Source organism: Sylvia atricapilla, chromosome 7 (genome assembly GCF_009819655.1).
Source record: "Sylvia atricapilla isolate bSylAtr1 chromosome 7, bSylAtr1.pri, whole genome shotgun sequence".
Taxonomy (NCBI): Eukaryota; Metazoa; Chordata; class Aves; order Passeriformes; family Sylviidae; genus Sylvia; species Sylvia atricapilla.
The window spans coordinates 5,395,007-5,419,255 of record NC_089146.1 but is presented as its reverse complement, the minus strand read 5'-3'; the positions used below and the strand labels follow the sequence as shown (position 1 = coordinate 5,419,255).

The 24,249-nt window shown below is 46.0% G+C and overlaps 1 protein-coding gene across 1 annotated transcript in view; it reads right to left on the bottom strand.

Moving 5' to 3' along the window:
• SLX9 (SLX9 ribosome biogenesis factor) overlaps window positions 1–24,249 on the bottom strand; it is a 38,900-nt gene that overhangs the window by 4,879 nt on the left and 9,772 nt on the right. The window contains exon 3 of the mRNA XM_066322495.1: window positions 2,792–2,860. Within this exon, the coding sequence (XP_066178592.1) occupies window positions 2,792–2,860 (69 nt within the window). The remainder of the gene's footprint in view (window positions 1–2,791; window positions 2,861–24,249) is intronic.

Genomic DNA, 24,249 nt, shown 5'->3' with positions numbered 1-24,249 from the left:
AGTCTTGGTGTGGCAAAAAACACACTGACCTTGCACAGAATTAGGAAACGAGAGGGGAAGGGACAGCCCAAATACAGTCAATTCCACATCTGGCCTTAAACAGGAACAGCCCCCTCTCTGCAGTGCTCTTGGGACCAAACAACAGTCTCCTAGCACAGGCAGAAAAGATGGGACCTAATGTCAGTTGTTTACTTAGTTTGAAGCCAGCCGAGGTTCCACCTTCATGACTCATTGTGGAGTGCAAGCAGGCAGATGCTGGATGAACTGGACTCAGGGAAAAGCACTGCCCCAGTGGCAGATGCAGATGGCTTTTCCCAGACCACATTTCCCAGTCTCCCAGCAACAGCTCTGACAAGGAAGTGGGCACAGAAAGCTCCACAAATGTTACATGTCGCCTTCTTTGCCTTAGGAGGCAGGCATTAAAAGCCACAGGCTTCTGCCTCAGTCCTTGAGGTTTCCTGATGTAGCACTAAGTCCCACAGCTGCCCACACTTCTCAAAGTCAGCAGCTTCCAAGGTGAGCAGCAGCAGATTATGTCCCTTCTGACAGCCTACAAAAGCCCAGCATTGATGGGCTTTTGTAGGCAGTCAGACTCTACTACAGACCTCCAGCTGAACTCCAAGATGCCCCACCTGACCCACAAGTCAGTCCTTTGGACAACTGCAAGGATCTGCCACAGTGCTGAGCTACAAGTTGCTTGTGAGGATGTGACAGTATGCCAGAAGCCATGGGGTTGAGGTGATGACACAGGGAGACCAACCGCTCCGAAGGCAGCACGGCCACAGAAGCCAGAAGTATTTTTGGTGGGAGCACAGAAGCAGCCAGTCCCACTAACAGACCACAATCCTGGGTCTAATCTTGCTCCCAGAGTCAGGGAAGTAGAACTCAAATTCAGTGGCTGGCTCCTTTAATACCTTCCCTTTGCTTGTTCTCCAACTCCGCCGAGTCGAAGAGCAACGGTTTTCCATGAACTACAGTTCTGCTGTACATGGATGTTTGTGACAAATCAGGATTGGAAACACTTCTCTTCACAGCACTCCCTGCCAAGAACACAGCTTTCTGCTCTGCATTACTTCTTTTTTTGGTCTGGCTTTATGAAGCTGACTACTTCAGTGCTTTCATAAACAGTATGTGCTGAAAATTTTCAGACACCTGATTCTGCGCAAACATCCCAAATTCTTTTCCTATGAAGTCTTGTTCATCTGAGGAGCCATGCGATATATGTATTTTTAAATGTGCATACTTCTAATGTCTGAAGCATTACATAAGTTTTTTCCCCTCTCTAGTCTCTCCTAAGATTACTTATTGGAATGGAAGAAAGTTTTGCATTTGCACTACTGGGCTGATCTTTGGTTCCCAGGGTCTTGGCAGCCAGTGTCTCAAAAGCAGCCCTGGGACAAGAAGAAACAACAAACTCAGATTTAGGAAAACAGAGATGTAGGGATAACTTTAGCAGTCCAAGCTGGGTTCTCTTTTAGGAGACAAAAAGCTTTCTCCACAAAGAATTGGCAGAGTTTTTAGGTACTTCTGTGCCTGTAAAGCATTTCTAACACTCAGTATCTCAAGACAGATAATCTGGCCTGGAGTTTACTGTCTCAGTGTTCTCCTCAAAGCAAAGGCTTTGCATTTCACTCCTATTCCCCCATCTTAGTAATTCAGAGCCAAGAGAAAGAGGCCACAGCAGGGCCAAAACAGCACACATGATCCTGGGAAAGACTGATGCTCAAAGGCACCAGGAGGGCTGGATTAAGACCATGTAAGGATCCTGCTCCTGGGCTTTTCCAAAGCGGCTGACCTTGACTAACACAGCCATCTGTATTTTTGTGTCCAAGCAACATGTCAAGGCACTCAGCAGCTGTTGGCTGGTTGTTTGGGAGGATGTTTCCTTCACACATGCATGTCTAATTCATACCTTTTTATCTAAGAAGAGCCAGACACACCTTCAGTGTGCAACTGGTGAAATCAAAGGTTCATGAACTTGGACTCAGAGCCCAGGCACAGAGAGCATTTGGAGTAGCAGAAAGCCACATCCCTCTGCCCTAAACACAATCTGTGTCCACCTCAGTGGGGCAAGAAGGTGTTAGGAGAAAAGCCTGTCCCAAGAACAGCTTCAGGTGACACAAGGAATCCCTCTGCTACACTGGGTAGGACAGCATAATCCCCTAGTGTGCTAAGACACTCAAAGCAAAAATAGGAAAGAGAAGCATTTCTGCCATGGGCTGGGTTTGTTTAGCTCATATTTCACTGCCTCCAGGAAGGCCAGACTGTCTGGTAAGTGGGTTCACTGACCTGTAGCATGTGGGAAAGAACACAACCAGCAGTGTCCACAGCTCTCCCTTACTGAGGGGGCAGGAGAGCCCACTGTAGGGTCTCACCACAGAGGTTTGGGATTAGCTGGTGGCAGCATGGAGCTCAGCTCCAGCCTGTGCTGCCATCCCCACGGCTCCTGGGTGAAGAGGAGCTCCACTAGACAGCTACTCACATCTGGACCAGAGTTTTAAAAGATAGAAAAATGTGCTAAACTTACATGGGCACAGCGCCCTTCTGGATAAACAAAGGCTTTGTGTAGTCACACATTACACATGATAAAAAACCCAAAGTAGAACTGGGGCAATGACTAAGTCTCGGTGCTGAACACTGAGAAACAATACCTGGAACTTTTATCCCAGTGCTGGGGAGGGGTGAAGATTTCTGAGAAGCATTCAGCTTCTTCCAGCACTTGTCACCTCAACTCAGAGTACAGAGATCCATCAGAACTATGCTCTCTGATGCTGTTTCACAGAATACTCACTCTGCAGCCATCTTTCCTTCCTCAGCTTCATCTTCTCCTTTTTGGAAAGAACATTTTTTTCTTCCACACCTAGAAGAGAAGAGACATGAGATGGAGCCTGGCTCCTCCATAAAAGATTCTGTTCAAGCCTTGATGCTTTTGAACTTGCTGGCACGACGGGAAGGCTGCAGGCAGATCCAGGGGCCACCCTGCACCCCAACTTTTAGCCAAACAAATCAAATCTGCCTCGTTGTGAGTGAAAAAACAAGAAACAAGTAAGCAGATCAGATCATCAGCACAGGATCACAGAATGGTAGGGACTGGAAAGGACCTCAAAGCTCCTTCCATTTCAAACCCCCCTGCTGTGGGCAGGGACATCTTCCCCCAGACCAAGTTGCTCCAAGCCCCATCCAACCTGGCTTTGAAAACTTCCAGGGATGGGGCAGCCACAGCTTCTCTGGGAAACCTGTGCCAGAACCTCCCCACCTTCACAAGGAAAAATTTCTGAAATATATCCAGGGCAGCCCTAAGGAGCAGCTTGTAAAAAACACTAGTACCTGCTATTTACCAAATCCAGTATTTGGAAAGCAGCTGTTGAGCACTGATATCCAATAATAAGTAAAATACCATCACAAATATTTTTACTGGAGATCTGTTGCAAGTGCTATAAAATTATATCTTATCTCACGTGTTTAAAATTGACTTCAGCCAACTTTTCTCCTGAAATGTGCTGGAAATACCGGAATTCTAATAGAGTAACCAGCTCCCCAAAGATCACACCACGCACTTCAGCTTATTCTTATGTCTGGGGAAGAAAAAGTACGCCTTTTTCCCCTCCCTCCAAAAGAAAGAGGAGAAAGGAACTCAATACAATTACAAAAACAACTCATCAAGGATAACTCCTGTGAAGCTACAGATCCTCTAGGATGATTTAAACAAAAGCATCTTTTAGTAATTTCTTAAGAACAGAACAAACCTTCTGGGATTAAGGAGACTTTTCCATAAAACCAACAATCACCACCATGTTTTGAGTTTCAAAGACAGGGAGAATGAAGCTGGAGCTTCCACAGCCTGTTTTCCCAGAAAAATACATTCCCAAAAAGCACTTACTAAACCCATGTTTGTTGTGGTATCGAAGCAGATGCTGAAACAACGAACTGCATGGTCCAATAACCAACTCTGAGTTATGCCTACCCTCAATCACCCCACATTTCTGTGGTTTCCAGGGAAAAAAAGGATCAATTACAGTCAATTATCACATAAGTATTATTATTATGGAATTATTATCCCACCCCAATGATCTCCACGAGGCTGCCTGCACAGGACACCACAGCTGCTCCAGCCTGCCCAGATTTCAGCCATGGCAGTGCTGGGAAGATCTGCCCCTCATCTGGAAACACACTCATGACTTCACTGGAAAAACATCGCCTGGCAGCGTTTGTTAATGAAAAGAAAAAGTCCCAATTCAGCCAGCTGGCCAACTCTAGTAATAACAGCAATTCAGGTTTGGGTTGATGTTTTTTTCCCCCCAGAACAGTAGTGGAATATTTAAGGCAACACAAAAGCTGTTTTCCTGGCAGGAACCCAACCTTGCTGCTGGCCAGGGGAAGGTGGCCACAGGTTACCAGAGAGTGCCTGAGGGAAAGGAGCTGCATCCCTCCTCTGCCAGCACCCAGCTCCTGCCCTTTTCCATCACTTGACTCCCTAGACACTCCAATTGCCATATCCCAGCCTGCCCTCAGAAGGTTGTTCAGCTGCTTGAAGGTGCAAAGTTGTGTTTGGCAGCTTCCAGTTGCAATGCCGAGTGCCAAAACGGCTGGAAACCCACTGGAGAACTGTGAAGGCAGAATTTAGCTGGTTAATTAACAGCACAGACTGTTCCCCAAGGTAGTCTTTTATTTTTATTTAGCTTGCAAGCACCTCTGAGATTAAGCCAAACCACAGCTCCATTTTCATTGTTTTCCTGTGAAATCAGAAGGGTTTGAATCCCCCTCTCCAGCCCATTCCACAGGTAATTTAACACCACTTGCCTTTGGAATCCTGTGCTTGGAGGAAAGGTGAGCAAATCCCATTACATTAGCTAAGGGTAATTGCCATCCTGTAAACTTGACAATTATTCATTTTAGCAAGAACACGGTTTTTTCTTTCTTCCCTCTGATCTGTGCAGCACACGACATGCCAAATACAAACAGATAAAAAAAAAAACCACTCCACAATAGCTTTTTGCCACCTACATCAAGCATTTGGCACTACTCCTGGCAATCCTCAGGATTCTGCTTTCATGACAGAGAAGCAGATTTTTGAGGATGGCTTCCTTAATTTCAGAAATTTTTAGAGGTTTTTGGTAAAGGACTCAGACTAAAAATAAAAATTCAATATATATATATATATATATATACACACACGCACATACACGCATACATATATATAGGACTACTTTTTATAAAGAACTCCTAAGACTAAATATATCTATAAATCCTATCTTAGAAATCCCCATTTTATCCTTTCTAGGCATTGAGAGAGAAGCTGGACTGAGTTAAAGCTGTAACACTAACAGGTTTCCCTGCCCCAAGATCCCACTATTTAATTTTGGCTCCGCAAACAAGAGAATTTGACAGTTCCAGGAAACTACATTACTTGGAGCATTTGGCCATGAGCAGAAATATTCAATAAACCTGTGCATTGCCACATGTGCAGGGGAGGGTCCTTCAGCACCAGACATTTGCTCCCCCCTGCAAAGCTCCACCTGGGATATGAGACATTAAGAAACAACGTGTAACATTAATTATTACTCCAAAACCCCGATGATACATAACAATAAAGCTGTTGCTGCTCAAAACATAGTATTTTGGCAAACTGAAGTTAAATAACAACAGATGTTTTAATTTTAGCCTCAGTTGTGTAACAGCAAGAATAAGCATATGCCTACAGCTGTGGGATGAGTTCAAGAAGGAGAAGTCAGACTACATCCAAAAGCAGAATATTGGGTGTGGTTTGGGGTTGCTTTTTAAAATTACATAGTGTCACTTGTAAATTGTGCACTGCTCCTGTCCAATGGAAGAGCCTGGGAAATAGTAAGGACAGTCTCCTGGGGCACAGGCAACAGTGCTATGATCTGGCAGCTGTCAGTGCACAGCCCCTGAAGGTGTTATTTCTCTAGGAGGAGAGTTGATGGACAACACAGGCCAGGCAGAAAGCCAGCCAAGACATCCTCTGGCAGAGAGGATGCTCCACAGCTCCCTGGCTTCATCCTACCCACCCACAGCTCCCCATCAGTGACCTCCAGCTCCACTGCTCCCAAAAGCATTGATGCAGAAGGGTCCCTAGTGTGACCATGGCTTGGAGGTGGCAAGGACAGAGGCAGGGGGCTGTACCCAAGCTCTTTGTCTTCTTGCTGTTGGGGGAGCCCCCAGGGACAGCTTGGTACCCGTATGTGGGCACAGAAAACACACTGGGGTTTTGACCAGCCCAAGCCCTGCCACACCCTGAGCACGAATGGGAACCAGTGTTGAAGGAAAAGGTGCCAGCTCCTGCGGGGCCAAGGCAGGTTTCTCCATGGATACAGCATTTGCTTTTCATGATCTAAAACAAGTTACATTATTTTTGTTCACACTTAATAATTACACCAACACGCAAGCGCTCCTCCTGCCCCAGGGTGAAAGACATCCTACAAAAAGTGGGATCTGTATTCTCTGCCCCTTCAGATCCCCTGGTTATTTGAAGCAAAGCCTACTTCCAAGCTGGCTTCCCACTGGAAGCCCAGAGCAGCAGTGCAGCTCGTGTCCTCACACCAAGGTCATGGCTCTGTCAGGCCTGGTAAACATCCCCAGGCTCCAAAAGCAGGGCCAGCAAGGGCACGAGGGCCCCCAGTGCAGCAGAGCTCCGACTCAGCTCATAGATCACACAAGGGATGTTCCTTTGCACAGCAGGCTGTGAAAAGTGACTTCAGAGACAAAATCTGTCCTTACATACTGTGCCTTAAGCACTGCTGGCACACTCAGCCCTTGCCACAAGGTAAAAGCACCTCCTTCTCCTCCTCTGCACAAGGCCTTTTCCATTTTAGGTCCTCATCCTTCCCACCTGCATGTTTTCATGAACAGAGGCTGCCCTTCACAGACAGGCACACAGAGGATGCTCAAGGTGGCCCAGTGTGTCACTGTTCCTAAAGCCACTTGGGCAGCTCTAGGTTATTTTTATAAACCCACAGGGAACCCGGATCTCTGAGCCAAGCGTGCCAAGGACTGCAGAATGCCGTGTCCAAGACAGGAGCTTGGTATTGCTATTTCAGGCTCAGAGAACCAAGGAAAGCATAGAATGGTTTGGGCTAGAAGGAACCTTAAAGACCAACTCATTACAAACCCCTGCCATGAGGAAAAAAAAAAAAAGACAGGTCAGTAGTCTCCGATGTGGAAAACTTTCAAGCCAACAAAATAGATGTAGAAAGGCTCACCCACAGACAGGTGCCCTGGGAAACACATGCCATGTCAGGGACTTTCCAAGATCAGGTGTAATCTCCCTCAAGAAACAGAGTTTTTCAACTTTGGGAGAATGAGTCTGCTTGCAAGAAAAGATATTTTAAACCCCCTTGCCACACACATCCCTTTCCATGTACATGCATCAAGTGTACACTGATTCCAACAGAAGAGTTCTGCAAAAGTATAATAAATAACACAGTGCAAATATTCTTATTTGTCAAGGAATGGCATGGCAAAAAAGCTGACTTTTTCCTTACTATCTCTGGCATGTGATTGCTCCCTGTGCAGCCTCATAAACAATTTAAATAGCCGTGATCACAGTGAATTTAATTTTATGCCCAGAAGCTCTCAGCAAGTTCTGCTGCAGCTTCCAGCCTTACAAAAGGTCACTCAGCCACAAGAGCAGCAGAGGCTACAGCACCAGTGCACCACCCCTGGAAGCATTCAAGACGTGTGTGGATGTGACTCTGGGGGACATGGCTTAGGGGTACACCTGGCAGTGCAGGGGGAATGGCGGGACTCAGAGAGCTTTTCTAACCTTCATGACTCTATGATTGTATGAAGGGCAAACCCTCCCTGCACTCAAGCTGCTCCAAGGAGCTGCAGGTCTGCAGCAGCCTTGGATTTTCCACACTCAGCCAAGAAACCTCATCATTCCAACACTGTGAGCAGAGAAACCTCAACAGAAGGTTCTGAGGGCAACTCCATAGCCCCAGTCTCCTCAAGAGAGGAGAATCAACCACGATTTCCTTGCTTCCACCACCTCAAACACAAGCCCAAGAGTCACATCTCCACGAAGTGCAAACAGTGGAGCTGAGGCCAAATGCTGCTTCAGACACACCAGAGGGAAGCCTGGACCCTCCCTCACCCAGAGCAAACAACACTGCCCGGCTCAAGATATCCCTGAAGAACCAAAGCTGGTGAGCTTGTACAGTGGCATTGAGCATTGCCATCCAGTTAAAGCAGCTTCCTCTGCTACAATTCAGACACAGGGGAAGATAGAGAAATATGTGTATTTTATATATAAGGATATATATTCCTCAAGACCAGACTCTCAGGGGAAAGTTGGAGGAGCTAATCCAGGTAAGGCCCACTAAGATGATTAAGGAACTGGAACTATCTAAGGAACTATCTTTTACTTGAGGAGAGGCTGAGACAGCTGGAAAAGAGGCCTCAAAGGAAATCCTATCAACGTGCTTAACACCTGACAAAAAGGAAGAAGAAGAGGGAGACAGATTATTCCTAATGGACCCCAGTGACAAGAAGCAAGGAGCATACACTGAGCCACTTGTTTTTGGGATAACTTGTTATGATATTTTTTTTTTTAACTTTCAGGAGGCTATAGAGCCCCCAGGTCTCCATCCATGGAAATATTCAAAACCTGACTAGACAGAGTCCTAAACAACTTGCTTTATCGACCAAAGTGGACCACCAAAGTAGACTCCAGTGAGTCTGCAGCACAATTTAGACAGTTGGCAAGAGTCCTTTCACACAGGGTAAAGATCTATATTTTAGCAAGAGATACACGTTCACCATGTGTGTCTTGGTTATTTGTGTGGATGTTGCAGTTTAAATAAAGGGTACTGAGAAGAACAGAACACCGTTTCTATAAAAGCTTGAACAGCAATGAATCCCTGGAATGAGATTTACTCTGAGACCAGGAGTAATTAATGTTTACCAATGGGCAAATTCTCTCCTTAGGGCTTACTAAGGGAGGCAGAACACTGAAACATTGCTATGCTTTTTGACAATGCCTTTCAGGCCTGCCTTTGAAAGAGATTTCCCAAAAAATATCCTCTCCTTTCCTGCTAATAAGATTACCTTTGACTATCCTGTCCTTTGAGAAGCTTTAAAAATTAGTAGTTCAGTATCTCCGCAGTCTTACACAGTGAAAGATCAAGATCTGAAATAGTTACACTACTGGATTTTAGCTGGTGCCGCTAATGTATGCAAAAAGCAAGAACACATTAGTCTACTTTAATCTCCTCGTCTTTTAACTGCATATTAGCTGGTAGACAATTAAATTGGCATTCCCTAGGGAAGTTTTCCATCTCCAGCCACAGTTCCTATAATCCCTCTCATACTGTTTTTGGCACCTGATGTTTCTTTTATCCATGCCTTCATATATGCTCCTTCAGCACCTTAGGGGGAAGCAGCTCTGCTCAGCTGTACTTGTTACTGCATTCCCAATGGATGGATTCAGTGGAGACACTGCATTTTATCACAGAATCACAGAATGGTTTGGGCTGGAAGGGCACTTAAAGATCATCTAGTTCCAACCATGCCTGCCTCAGGCAGCATTTTATGCTGCATTTCCCCTCAAAGCCAAAGCAGTGGCCTGATGGGGTGCTGGGGAAAGGTGAGAGAGCAGACAAAAACAGGGCAGAGAGGGAAACAAAACATGGATTTAAAGATACTCACAGGACAGAGAGACAAAAGCACAAAGGGACAGACTTCCAAGGCAGACAGACAAATATGTCACTGTCAGGTGCCACTGCAGCACTGGCAGCAGACCAGCCGCATTCAGGAGGAGGTATGAGACAGCACCTAGAACGAGTTGTGGAATTGTTTGCTGTTTCTCAGGGATCACAGCAAACACCAGAATCTGTTACCTGCAGAGCCCCACCCTCCCCCCCTCCATACATACACAATACATTTCATAGATTCGTTTGTTTGTAGAAGTACCGAGTTTTCCTCATTTCTTTTGAGCCAGGCTGAGCATTCAAAGCCACCTTCCTAGGAAAAACAGGACATGGAGGGATTCAGACAGATTGTATCATCTGGAATCATTTCTTTAACTGAAATGAGGAAGGACAGGCAACCAGACCGTGTTCACTGTGCAACTTAGTGAAACAAGTGCCTGCAGGAACCACTCCCTCCATCATCTGACAAGGCAGGGAAGCAGCAAGAGCTACAGCTGGACCTTTCCTCAGATGGAGACGGAAAAAGAGAGGAGGAAGGAATCCTAGGGCTCAGCCCTTCCATCCTGCTAGGCAAAGACAGTGCACACTCTACCTGATGGCAAGTGCTGGGGAAAGAAGAGAAACTAATAAAATAAAACAGCATTGCCAGTTGGTCAAAGGAAGGGATTGTCCCACTCTGCTTTGCACTGTTGCGGCCTCATCTTGAGACCTGTGTGCAGTTTTGGGCATCACAATACAAAAAAAGACATCAAACTGATAGAGAGCTTCCAAAGAAGGACCACAAGGATGGGGAAGGGTCTGGAGGGGAAGCCTTATGAGGAGTGGCTCAGGTCACTTGGTTCAGCCTGGCAAGACTGAGGGGAGACTTCACTGTGGTCTTGAACATGCTCCCAAAGGCAAGCACAGGGGCAGCTCCTCACTCTCATGACCAGTGACAGGCCTTGAGGAAAGGGCATGGAGCTGAGCCAGGAAGTTTAGGTTGGATACCAGGAAAAGACCTCTAAGATCATCACATCCAACCACTAACCTATGAGTGCAGGTTCCACCATTAGGCCATGTCCCTAAGCACCGCAGACACCTCCTGAACACTTCCAGGGATGTGACTCTACCACTGCCCTGGGCAGCACCTTCCAGTGCCTGACTACCCTTTCAGTGAAGAACTTCTCCCCAGTATCCAATCTCAACCTCCCTTAGTGCACTATGAGGCCGTTTCCCCTGGCCCTTTGCTCCCTGGAAGCAGAGACTGAGGGTGGCTGCACCCTCACGTCAGAGAGTTGTAGAGACTGAGAATGTCCCCCTGAGCCTCCCTTTCTCCACGCTGAGCCCCTGCCAGCTCCCTCAGCTGCTCCCAGCAGGCTTTTGCTCCAGACCCTTCCCCAGCTCCACCACCCTTCTCTGGACACGTGAAGAATCTCCCACCACACACACAGAGGTCAGGCTGTGTGACGTTTTGCACCAGTTGTGGCACAGGGGAAGCTGGCAGGGACTGTTTCAGGTTAATCACACAGCTCCTATCAAAAGCTGCCTTTGGCCAGAGGTCCTCAAAGAATTTTAATGGACAGAATCCAAGGTGAACTGGTAGAAAGATTTCGCAGGAGAGAAATATTTTTTCCCACATCAAGCCATGTATCCACAATGCATCCCCTCTGTAAATCACCAGGGAGCAAGGAAGACAAGGTGGATTGTTGTGCACTCTCAGACAGTCTGAGCAAGGGAGGCACTGCCATTTCCCAGGAAGCCCCCAGAAGCAAGATGTTAACTGGGATTACTCCAGCCTGGCTTCCAAAGGAAGTAATCACTGAGGTAGTGTAAGGCTTCTGGGAATTTATGATCAGCAGAGAACAACGAGCAGGCACAGGCAAGAAACAACAGCACCAGCAAAACAGCACTGCCCAGACCACCACTGGTCAAGCGACTCATAACCACTAAAAAAACAAAGCACAAAGCAAATACCACTCCAAGGTCCACCTTCACCCTTCCCCTGAACACAAGCATACGCTGTGTCAGTCAGTAGGTAACAAACATTGCTGGAATGACTCTTGAACATAATTAATATATTAACTCATTTGACTGCTGAATGCCCAGTGATCAATACTTAATTACATTTCCAGGCAACAACACCAGCCAGAAACTGCATTGAGCAGACTCTGCAAATATGTAACTTCAAAACCATCATAAGATCAGCAATAAGTGCGAGTTACAAACAGGAGCTTCACCAGCACAGAGAGGAGAGAAAAGATCACACCACAAGTGTCTCCAGAGAGAAGGAGGAAGAATTGAGCCATGAAGGTCAAGAGAAGACTCTGAAAACTGGCTGAAATCACAGTTTCAAATGACAGGAGCATAATGATGAAGCTCTTGCAAAATGAAAAAGGGGAGAAGGGGCAAAAACAAGGCTATTAAAGGAAGCTGGACACCCACAGGACACCATTAAACGTTCAGTGAGGTTTGTCTTCCGATAGAAAGGTGCAAGGCTGCCCCAGCAAAACCAAAGCCCACAGAAAGTCCATCTGGACAGACACGGAGAAGAACTGGCAGGAGGATCATTTCTGCTCCTAGCCTGGTGACCTGAAGCACCTACTCACTAAGCCCTCTCTTCTTCACAGGGCACACAAGGCACAGATTGGACAGCTCCTCCCCTTCCATCAGCTGAGAAAGAATAAGCATTCAGGGGCACAGCAGAAGGCAGAGGAGAGCTGGGAGAGGAGAGAATTCCCCCATACCATTACTTCCTCAGTGTCTAATTGGCTAAAAGGGCACCAAGTACTTCATTCCACCAACTTCCATTTGAGAAGCAATTGTGCTTATGCCAATCAGTGCTTTCCAGAACAATCTGAACCTGTGACTTGTCAGACATGACAGCTGACCCAAAAGTAACATCCAAGCCTGATCTCTGCACCCTTCCATCTCCCATGGCAACAACTATTCCAATAGCAACACGGACTTGGACTTGGCCAAAGTAGGAAAAGACTGCCTAAAATTTATTCCTGAAGCCCTCCCTTCTTCACAAGTGCCCAGAAATGGACACAATGCAAGCACATGTGCATAACCATTAGAAAAACCTTTGAAGGTCCACAAAAGTATTCTTCCCACTAACAGCTTCCCTGTTTCTTCTCGGGAGATTTGCTAAATTAGCATCTAAAGGGTTTACTACAATCCAGACCTGAGCAAAAGATTTGCTGGATGGTTCTGAATGCACCCTTGTAACACTGGCAAGTAGCTACCTCAGGCTGCCTTTCCAGCAGAGAGAATACTCCACCAGTAGAAAGGACCACTGTGGACTCTGCCACCACTGTTCAGAGAGCTGCCTAGCTCCAGGACAAGGAAGCTGAAATGTCACACCTCTGCTTCCCCTCCACCTCCTGAGAAAAAGTTCTATTAATCAGAAATAGTGCTTTAGCATCTACAATCAAGCTGGGATTTAACCAAAACACATATTCCAAAAAAACTGCTTGTGTATTCAGCCACACCTAACATAGGCAGCCCTCACCCTTCTTGGCTGGGCCACACATCAGGGAAAGAGCTCTGAGTTCATTTAATACATTCTCTGTTCAGCAAATTTGCTTTCCTGGCCAACTGGCAGCCTCTTCCACCACATGCCCATACAGGCAACATCTACACCGCTCCAAGGTCCCTGTATGCCAACACCCCACCTACTGCTAAAGGGATTGCAGACACACTCCTGAATTCTGCAGTGATGCCAGCAGGATGTTTAGGGGTGCTTTGGGGAGCAGGGAAGAGGTCTGCAAAGTGCTGATTTGCTCCAGGGAATACTGGACGCAATATTGGATTGCCGGGTTTTAATGGAACTAAAGAACCAACAAAAAAAATCAACTGTGATCGACTTCTGTGTTAATGACACAGAGCCAGGGCTGTTTCCCCTGGAAAGATCGACATGGAATGTGAAGCAGTATCAATACCAGGGGCAGTATCAATACATGACATTTGGAAACTTGGCACACAGACAACAGCAAGCAGATTCCACAGCAGCTCAGGGTGCTGGTAAATTAGAGCTTAGCCTTGGCTTAACTTATCCAAGCATTTGTTGTTGGTTCTTGCACCCTGCCTCCCCCAGGTCCTGCACACAAACCCAACTAAGTCCCCTCCATCCATCTCAGTTTCCTGCTTCTTTAAGGAGCTGAGCCAAACCAAGGGAGATGTTTGGTCAGGAGCACAGGGAGCTCTGTGAGACAGCTGGACTCATCTTTCAGACTTCAGCCCTGAGGTCTAAAGTACCCATAATCTATTTTAGACAGAAGTTAAAATTCATCAGTAGCAACATATCTCTAGGCCAACTGTTGCCCCTGTTCCAGCCTGACATGAATGAGCACACAAGCACTCCCAAGCCCTCAGGACAGGTTCACAAGCAAGGACAGAGGGAATGTCTGCAGAACCTCTCACAGCTGGAGGAACAGGGGCACTCAATGGATTTAGCACTGGTGGTACCTACAGCTTTCTACATGTGTAGTTCAGTAGTTTGTTTTTTATGACAGTTATTAGGTACTGTGTGCTTTAGGCACCCTGCTAAGCATTTTGAGGAAAGTACTGCTATACTCCCAAGGTTTTCCCTGCTGGCTGCTGTCAAAAGATGGGAGTGCCCAGTTTGGATACTTTTCTTGTTCTGACACAGCACACCAGCTCCTGTGCCAAGGCTCGTGGGTTGGTGGGGATGATCTTGTCACAGTAAGAGATCCAGCAGTGACAGCACCAACCAAGCCAAAAGAAACAAAGAGAAACATGAAAATCACTGGTTGACACACCCCAAGCCTCACCTTACACACACAGTTCTCCCACACACGGGAACCATAGAGAAATACATCTGACCATCAGAAGGAAGAAACAAATTTCCTGATCAAACACGCCAGCCCCAATTCTCAGTCTGATTGGAGTCTGGAAGCAAAAAAACAGAAGCAGCTTCAGAAACAACTCAGGTGTCAACATCAAGCAGCAAGTTTTAACCTGCTCTAACACCAGCTCATCAAGAGCCTGAAAAATCTTCCTTCCTCCCCTATTTCACCTTTTAGCACTTCTAGCTACAGATTTCTTAGCTGGGTTCTGCCTCGTCCCAAGGACCTAATTAAAAGAAGAGCCAGCCAAAGATCCCACAGCTCCACTGGGATCAAAGGCAACATGTGGGCATGGGAGAAGGGAGATGACCAGAGGCAGGACTTGGCATGCCACCACTACTTTGATTTTTTTGATTTCCCAGCCACACTCAGACACAGGACTCCAGAAGAGCCCCTGTTGTTAGACAGAAGGTAAAGGAGGGGAGCAGCTGGCAGAGGAGTTGACAGAGAAACCCAGATGCACATTTTGAAAAAAAAGCTTTTTGAGTGAATTCTGTCTCTTAAACAGTTACAATGAACAGTGCTACAGTATATTCTCCTTCTCTTCTTCCCCACAAATTGAGTTATAGCTGTATAGTTAGCCTGTCATGGCACAAGTGCCTCCCCTCTCCTCCTAAGGTCCCACACCTGTCCCAGCAATGAGCTTTCCACCATGTCTACAGTCTTCTCTTACTTTCCTACTCACTCTTTAGGGGTTATGGGATGTCAGTGACCTCTGCCTCAAAACTCAGAAGGGAGATCTTGGCAAAAGATTACCCACCAAGACTACACAACAAAAATCTATCAGCTCAAGACCATCAGGAAGTGATGGTAAGAGGCTGTGCAAGCCCACCAAGGATGCAGCAGCTTTCACACATGTAACAAGTAAGAAAGTGGCTGAACTGGCTCCTGGAGAGCTGCTGACCTGAAAAAAATCAGGCAGAGATGTCTGGACACTAGATTTTCCCCCCACAGGGACCTCGGGAAAGATTAAAAAATACAGCAGATAAGCATAACATTTGGAGCCACACATCTCTGTGTCCTGACTGCCATGGTCCTGCAAGTTACACATAACATGTAAACAGACACAGCTTGAATTGTAGCAGAAGCAAGCAAACAGAAGAAAACAGAATTAGGAGAGAATATAGGAGAGGACTCAAAGCTCTGGTTTGCTTTATGAATGGGCATGAGGTGAGAAGGAAGGCTTGGGAGAAGGCCACATGATCCAAGACTGCAGTGTGCAGAGACCAGGCTCCAGGAAAGCCCATGCTGGGAGCACAGACACACCCCTTGCTGGGACAAAGGGGCAGAGAGAAAGTTCCAGTTCTAAGGAATTCCCAGTGTCTGATCCTGGGAAAGAACAATGAGAAGTTGAAAAAAGCCCTGCCCCACCTTATTTTCTTTTTGATGAGCTCTCAGTGCTACCCTAGTTAAATCCAATCAGTTCCTGACCTTTCTAACAGATCCCTGCCCCTACCTTCCAAACAGTAGCTCTTTCCTGGCCTCCAAACAGTGGCTTCCCAACCACTTGGGCTCAAGTTACCCTTTTCTGAGGGCAGCAGAGTCAGCATTTCTACTGCTTACTGTAATCTTGCCCGGTTTGCTTGTTGAACTGTAATCCCTCCTCCCTAGTGCAAAGCAGCCAACATTTCCAGTCTTGGCCATAGGCCTTATTTTCCACACAAAACCTGCACATCCTATTTTGAAGCAAGAAACACAGAGCAGATGCCTGGGATCTTACAGAAAGGCACTTTACAATTCTGTACTTAACCTGTGACAGCACTGCCAGCAAATTCCTCCCATGCGCAGTGCACAAATTTCTTTCCCTGCTCTTTTTTTCCCCACCAATTAATTCCATGATGGATCTGAAGGACAGCAGGAAGCATGGGAAAGAAGAAAGTAAGTACAGACTAATGACTGCAAAACAGAATGGGAAGATATACCAGTTTTCTGGCAGTTACAAAAACGCTACAGGCAGAAATAGACAAAAAAGCCCAAAGCTTAACTTGTACCCCAAAAGTATTTTAGTCAGCTGTTCTCAGTTCCAGCAGATCTGCCACAGAATTGTATAAAAAGCATGTACAAGGTCAGATTCTTAACACTTTCATTCCAGTTTTTAAATTGCAACAGAAATACTGCAGTGACAACTTTATGCTAAAATAGCAAAGGGGCAGAGTGGCTGCAGGAATGTAGCTGGGACTGGGAGCAAAAAATTCCACTTTGGCACTGCTTAGCTGTACCATTGGCAGCCCCTCTGCCCCATCTCGAGTTGTAGCTTCAAGAGACAAAAAAAAACCCCACTGAAACTGGGTTGGAGGGAACATGCACTGGAACATCCATGGGCACCCTTTCACGTTGTCTGGCCAGCCACAGGCAGAGGCTACACACCAGCAACTCACAGAGCAGTAACAGAAGGCACTTTGAGGACTTGAACTGGAGCTTTAGTGTGCAGCTTTAGCACCAGCAATTAGCACCACTGAGCTAAGAACATTCCAGGCCTGACCACAGCTTTGTGTCATGCCCAAGTAGAGTGCCTGCATGCAGTACCTCCAGTGGATTTTTTTTTTTTGGAGGATCTGCTTCAAATTCATGTGGGTACCAGAAATTCAGAACAACTGTGTGCAAAGGGGTCCTGCAACTTAACTGCCACTTTACTGAAGGATTTTTACCCATCTTGAGCCCAGTATCTTCTAGTTTGTTTTTTCCCCACTTACCTTACTGGAGGACACTGGGAGTAAGTTTAGTCTCTGGGGCAAGGCTATTTGATTAAACTTCATCAGCTCCTCTTTTCTCAGAGTCATCTTTTCCAAGCAAAAGAGCTCTCTCATCAATTGAGTCATTGCTCATAATCCACATTTTTGGCATCAATGCCAAAAACCTGATCTGCAGATAAATGTGCAACCTCAGGAAGGACACCACTGACTGCTGTGAGCTCCTGTATCTCCTTTGAGGTGAGGCACATGTGTTTTTCCTGCCCTTGTGCTAAGTGAACCTCACATCACATTCACAGTCACAAGGACCTGGGCAATGCCTACATATCAGCAGAAAGAAAAGCAGGAGAGTTTCTAGAGACACTCTCTGACTGCTCCAATCAATTCTTCCTATGAAGTAATTACTCTGAACCTTACTCAGAGCTTTAGAACCATGGCAAAATTTCCACTGCATTTTCTTAACTGCTGATTAATTCTCCTCTCCTGGCACTCCCCCTTGGATTCTTTAACCTGTCTGATCTCAAGCTCCCTGTGGCACGAGTTAGTTTCCCCACTCATAACACCCCATGCATTGACAGTGAAATGAAAAAAAAGTAATCACATGTCAGAGCTTGCCCTTGATTGTGGAGTCTGTGTGGCAGATTAGTGCAGTGTGGTCCCCTCCCCGTGCTGCCCTATCTATTGCACAAACATACGTCAAGGAGTTAATCCCACCATCTGCAGCTGTCAGAGCTCCTACACTCCAGGAAACCCACACACCTGCAGTTTGGGAGCACTGGGGAAACACTGAGTCCAGCCACATCTTCTACTGCTGAAAAGCCACATATTAAATATAATTATACTCATTTCTTTTACCCCACAGTCTGTTTAGGCAATATATACAAAGTAATTTTAGATTTAGACATAGTAAAGAGCACCACAACTCAGCCTGTATAATACCAGCAGACTTTTGTTATTTACATAATTTAAGAATTATTAGCTCAATCCAGTCACACTCTGATCAGTCAGTTCAAACACCACTTGCATCCTAAGTGGCTTTATAAACTGCTGCACAGGCAGAAGACTGTAACACTAATAAAGTAAGGAGGGTGAGAATACCCAGGAAAGCTTTCCAAACAGCTTGTGACAGGCGTATGTTTGATCTCCAGCCCCCAGCTCAGTTGGGCAACAACTGACACACAGGATCAGCAATGCAGAACACTTCCCATTTTTCCCCTTTTACGGGGCACATACAGCAGATTTCAAAACTGGGGAGTATTTGAAGAAGTGAGATGGAAGAATAACCGCCTGGAGAAGTACAAAGCATAAAATCCTTGCTCCTCTGGTCTGTTAGTGGGGTGGAGGTAGAATTCAAGCCCACTCTCAGCATCTACTGCAGCTCAGCATCTGCTGAACCCAGGCACCCCCTCCAGCCTTCCCTGCTCAAAGGGCTCATGTCTACACCAGAAACAAGATGGCTTTTTTACCACAGCACTGTACAAGTGAGTATCACAGATAAGTAACTACTTCACCACAAGACTAGAGCTGCCAAGCAGAAGCCTCTAAAGGACAGATCAAAGTGATTCTGTGTCTGCACGAAGCCTCTGTGTGATCATAATGGCACTTTAACCTCGAAAGGGTCTTACTAGTTCTAGCATCCAAACATGACACAGTGAACTATTAGTTTTGATGGGGTTTTTTTCACGGTGGTGATGTTGATTCAACAGCTTAACAAGCCTAGTCCATGAAAACACTCATTCTGGGTGGTGCCCAAGCATGCCAAGTCTCCTTCTCTCTTCCTAGGAGCACAGACTGCCCTGTAAGTGGAACTGGTCCGAACACTGCTTTACCATCTCTTCCAGCTGCCACTGCCACTTCTGGTGGCTGCTGCTGTCTGCTGTCTCAACTGCTCTTCCACTTCAGCTGACAAGGCAGAGCTCCCAAAAGCCCTGAGGCACCAACAGGATCACCAGTTCTGTTGTCTTACACAACACAGACACTCACAGCCTCCTCCCCCCTGGACAGACCTACATCCATGTCCTGCTCCCACTCCTCCTCTGGCTCCAGGGACACAGGGCACCATCCCACTACAGACCCCTGTGACCATCACCTCACTGCAAGCCTCCTATAGCAATCTTCATCTCCTGACAAAGCTAGGCTTGCCCCCTGTCAGGGAGCTCTTTGTCTGGCCCACAAGGACTCTCACACAAGACTTGCTTTTTAAAAAAGGTCTTGGAGCAAGCCTCTCTGCTCCAATATACTTACTCATTTGGCTCACTTTTCAATCTTTTAAAAAACGAAAATTGAGATCTGGCCCCCTCTGTAAGAGGTAGAAGCTGTTTTGTTGGGCTTTCTTTCCTCCAGCCCATCACCTCTTCACCTTTTTTCAACCTTGCAGGTCAGCATCAGTTACCCATCTTGGAACAGCATTTTTCTGGTATAATCTATTTTAAAGCAAGCCAAATTTGAAAAAAATGACAGGGCTCTGCCACTTGGTACTTGATGCTCTCCCCTGCCAGCAGCACAGGCAGACAATAAAGTCTCATTTACACTGTCTGCACTAGCATAAATGGGTCCAGCTCCATCCACCCCACGCAGAGATGAGATCAGCAGCTGCCAGTACAGAGATGTGGCAAGAATACCCATGATGTTAAAAGAAATAACAGGGGATGGCAAACGAACAAACTACCATGAGTAGGTGCTTCTCTGACACTCCTTGTCAGCTTTTGGAGCTGCCAGACATTTGGCACTGCCTTGATCTTCTCAGGTCTGGGACTGCAGCAGCAAACCTTGAGACTGCCCATCCATCCCCTCGCCTCTCATTCAGTATTCCTATGCTGACAGGGCAACAAGGACTGGCATCCTTCCTGTGAAAAAAGTGCTCCCTGAACAAAAAAAGCTACACACGCCTTTCCAAGTAGTATCTGCAATACTTTAGGGTCACCACACCCAAAAAAGCAGCCTACTGAGAACACCTGTATCCCCCACAAAATACCCTGTTGGCTCCCAGGAGAGACTTTCATTATATAAGGGAAGCCAGCAGATCTTCCCACATTGCACAGAAGATGCTGGCAGGAAGAGTACTTCTCTGCATGAAGAAAGCTGTGGCATGAGCACTGTGCCTGCTAATTTCCTAATATGGATCACAGTCCAATGGATTTAAATCCACACGCCTACAGACCCATCATGTTTCTCACTTGGTGTAAGACTGAGCTTAATCTTTTTACCCCGCTGACAGGATATTAATTTTACCTAATGGCCCAAGAGCTGCCAAGAGCTATGAGCCATTGTTCACATCTTTATGGCTTTGTTCAGCTTTCCTTTCCTAATGAGGAGCTCCCCATTAGTCCTGACTTGGCTGAGTTGTCACAGCATGACGTGAAGAAATGCCAGCTACATGGTGGATCCCAAACCAGGAGGGCAAAGCACAATCTGGACTTCTCCAGGAGGCAGCACTGATCCAAGCCACTGTGCCAGGAACAGCATTTGACAGTATCAAGAAGGCTGTTCCATTTCAGCAGTTTGTGGGTTTGGATATTGTCATCCTAAAAATAATTCAGGGCAGAAAGCAGCAGCCAAGTACATGTTGCATGGCTCCCCCCATGCATGTGAGGAACACAAGGCACTCACAAACTCCTGAGGGACCTGTCCCTTTGGGTGGACACATGCACGTTTGGGTAGAGGACAGGGAGATAAAGAAGCCTGCAGGATGTCAAAACACACAACACATTGTGGGTAAGAGAGAAAGGTGTCATGTCTCATGCCAATCCTCCCACCTGCTCCATCATGTCAGGAGCAAAGACTAGTTCACGAAGCTTTGCTTCCACTGAGAACTATGCAAGGTCAGTTGATAGAAACCAATGGCTGATGCTGCTCAACCTAAATAAACCAAACAATTTCCTGCTATTCCAGCTGTCTTGAACCCATTTACTTCCTTCAAAAGTCAGCAGCATGCAAAACATCACCAGTAAGATGCTCATGGGAGATGTTCACTCTGAGCCAGGACTTGTACCCAGCTCTTCCAGAAGCCTGAAACACACTGGCTACAAAGTCAGTGCTACAGCTGCTTTCTTTGAATGTTATATAATAAAGCATTTTAAGTATTGTGATGCTGGACTCCAAATCTCAGCCTCACTTAGCCTTTAAAGACAGTGCCATAATTATTTATAGTATTTACATTACAAAGGATGGTGGGGGGTGTACCATCAGATCTCATTTAAAGATTACTTCTGAATGAAGCAAGACTGGTTCTTTAACATTTTCTTCAAGCAGAAAAAAGGTGGCAGCAGCAGCTGGAGTGAAGCAAACAAATCCATAGATGCATATGGACATATAGGTCAAATAAGAATTAGGCTGAGCAAAAAACAAGTTAGCTGTGAAATATTATTTTGGCTGTTTTTCCACATACTGTGCTGACCATTTATGGCTTAATCTTAGCAAAGCTCTCTCTCTCATATGAAGCAAGTTTTACTATAAATACTCCATACTTCTTTATAAGGGCTAAGGTTTTCACATGAGCATTGTTGTTTCATACACTTAATGCACCAGGAAAAACTGAAGGAGGAACTGGAAAATTTTGTTCTATGCCCTGCAGAGATAAAAAATATTCAAAAATACAGACCTGACCTAGAAAAAGGAAGAGTTATTCTGCTGCCCTCTAATGAGCACATCCAACATCTGAAAAAGAACACTCTCAAAAGAGATCTGTTCTGCTCTGCCACAGGTACGTCCTCTTGTGCTACAAAGCTGCCAGCAATGCAGACACAGCTGGAGCAGCAGCACCTCCCACACAGCAAAGACAGGCACAAGAAACACCTAGATGGGCCCAAGATCTGTTCTGTACTTCCCTGAATTCAGATTGGAGTATATGGAGGTGTCCTGTTCTGTTCCTTTGCTTGCCTGAATAGAGGGGAGGGGAGAGGTTCCTAATTCTGACCCTGAGGACACAAAGGCCACAACATTGTTACAGGTATACAGGTAACACAGACACATAGAGGAATGACTTGCTTCAACACCTGTGAGCCTCAACAAAAAGCAAAGAATTCAGTTCTCATGCAAGGGTGTCTCTGCACCTGCACAATGCTCAGAGGACATTCAGTTGAAAAATGCAGTAAGAAAGGCAGAGAAACCACCACAGAGAAAGTTCCACCTGGTACTGAGTTTCATCTCAATTTTTACTGAGCTACTGTGATACTGTGGGCAGAGTTTGGCAGATGCCCAGCCAGCTGCTCCCTCCCTCCTCAAAAGAACAGGGGAGAAAAATAAGATGAAAAGTTTGTGGGCTGAGGCAAACAACAGGGAGATCACTCAGCAATCACCATCACAGGCAAAACAGACTTGACTCAGGGAAAATTAATGTAATGTACTGCCAATTAAAATAGAATCAGATGATGAAAAGCAAACACTAAAACACCTTCCCCCCATCCACCCCCTTCTCAGCTCCACTCCTTCATTCTGACTTTTTTATTCCTGGCTCCCTTGAGCACAGGGCTAGGGAATGGCATTTACAGTCACTCTCTGCTGCTCCTGCCTCCTCACACTTACCCACTGGGGTCCTGCTGACTGGAGCAGCTCCTTTCCTCCTTTTCTGTCTCTGCTCTTCATAGGGCTCTCTGACTTCTCTTCTACTCCTTCTTAATTATATGTTTTCCCAGAGATGGCACCATTTTGCCTGACAGGCTCAGCTGTGACTGCACAGGGTGCACTTCAGCTCTTTGGACCCGGCTGTGCCCAGAATGTGACAGCTCTGGCTTTTGTCCTGCTACCAAAACCCTGCCACTTACACCCAATACAGGTAAACAGGCCAATGGCCTCTATTTTGGAGGAATAAAATACACAAAGTCCTAATAACCCCTATCTAGACATCTCTATGCTACTTTCATAAATAAAAATCCACTCAGGTACAGACACTAAAACAACAAGCACACCTGCAGCTGCAGAAGAGCACACCTCAGCCCAGCCCTACCCAAACCCAGCCCTGCAGTCACAAATTACTGGCATGAATCAAAAGCAAAAGGCTCTGCTGAGCAAAATACAGAAGTGTCAGTGAACAAAGCAGTTTAAAACTGATTTCTGACCACAGAATTCCTGCAGTCTGGAAAAGCCTTCCCACGTCTCCCTGTTGACAAGCACACCAGGTTATTTCAACTCAAACCACATTGTGAAATAAATGCTGCGTGTACAGACACAGCCTGTACCCGTGGCAGCTGGAAATGTCCTCTCCATGCTAAAGAAGCCCATTCCCGTTACATAAGAACACTCAGTGACCTGAATTTACAAATAACCTTGGAGGGGAAAATAGACATAAGGAAAAACAAAGTTAAAAAGCCATGGAGCTAGGAAGCACAACACAAATCAGCCTAGAGCACGTATGTGCACAGCCACACCAGGCAGAAACATCCATGACATTAATAGAAGCCAAAATTCTTTAACTAGATCTATTGATTTGCTCTGTGTTCTCCAAGCAATCAAGAACATAGCACAAGTGGGTCTGGAAGCAAGTTTGTATGGCCCATTTTCCCTCAAATTTCTTGCCTGGGACTCTCTAAACCACCACATTTCACTGGAGTTGGTTATCACTACCACTATGTACCTACCAGTCCCTTCTTGTCAGAAGAACTGCTTGGAGAGCCTATTCTTCTGCAGCAGGATTTCCTCCAGAATTTTCTGTGGTTTGCCTTATGGAACATTTGCAAAACTGCTAGCTCAATCTAAATCTGTCCAAATTATCAATTCAAACAACCCAGAACATTGCAGCACCCACTGCATTTAATCCTGTGTTTCCCACATTTAGCTCAGACAATGTACATTGAGATTTACTGTGTTTAAAGCTTCATTAAAACAAAAAAAAAAACCCAACAAAAACATCTTTCTACAAGCTACTTGACTAAAAACCTAAGCTCGAATTAGATGTTGTTACCAGTTAGGCCACATATGAGCATCAGTAGTGCCACTCTGAAATGCTGAAGGGGATGAACAGATCTGCAGCTGACACACACATTTCCACTCAAGCATAAAGAAAACCTTGGTCCATAAATTGCTCACAAAGACCAGAATAAAGGATAA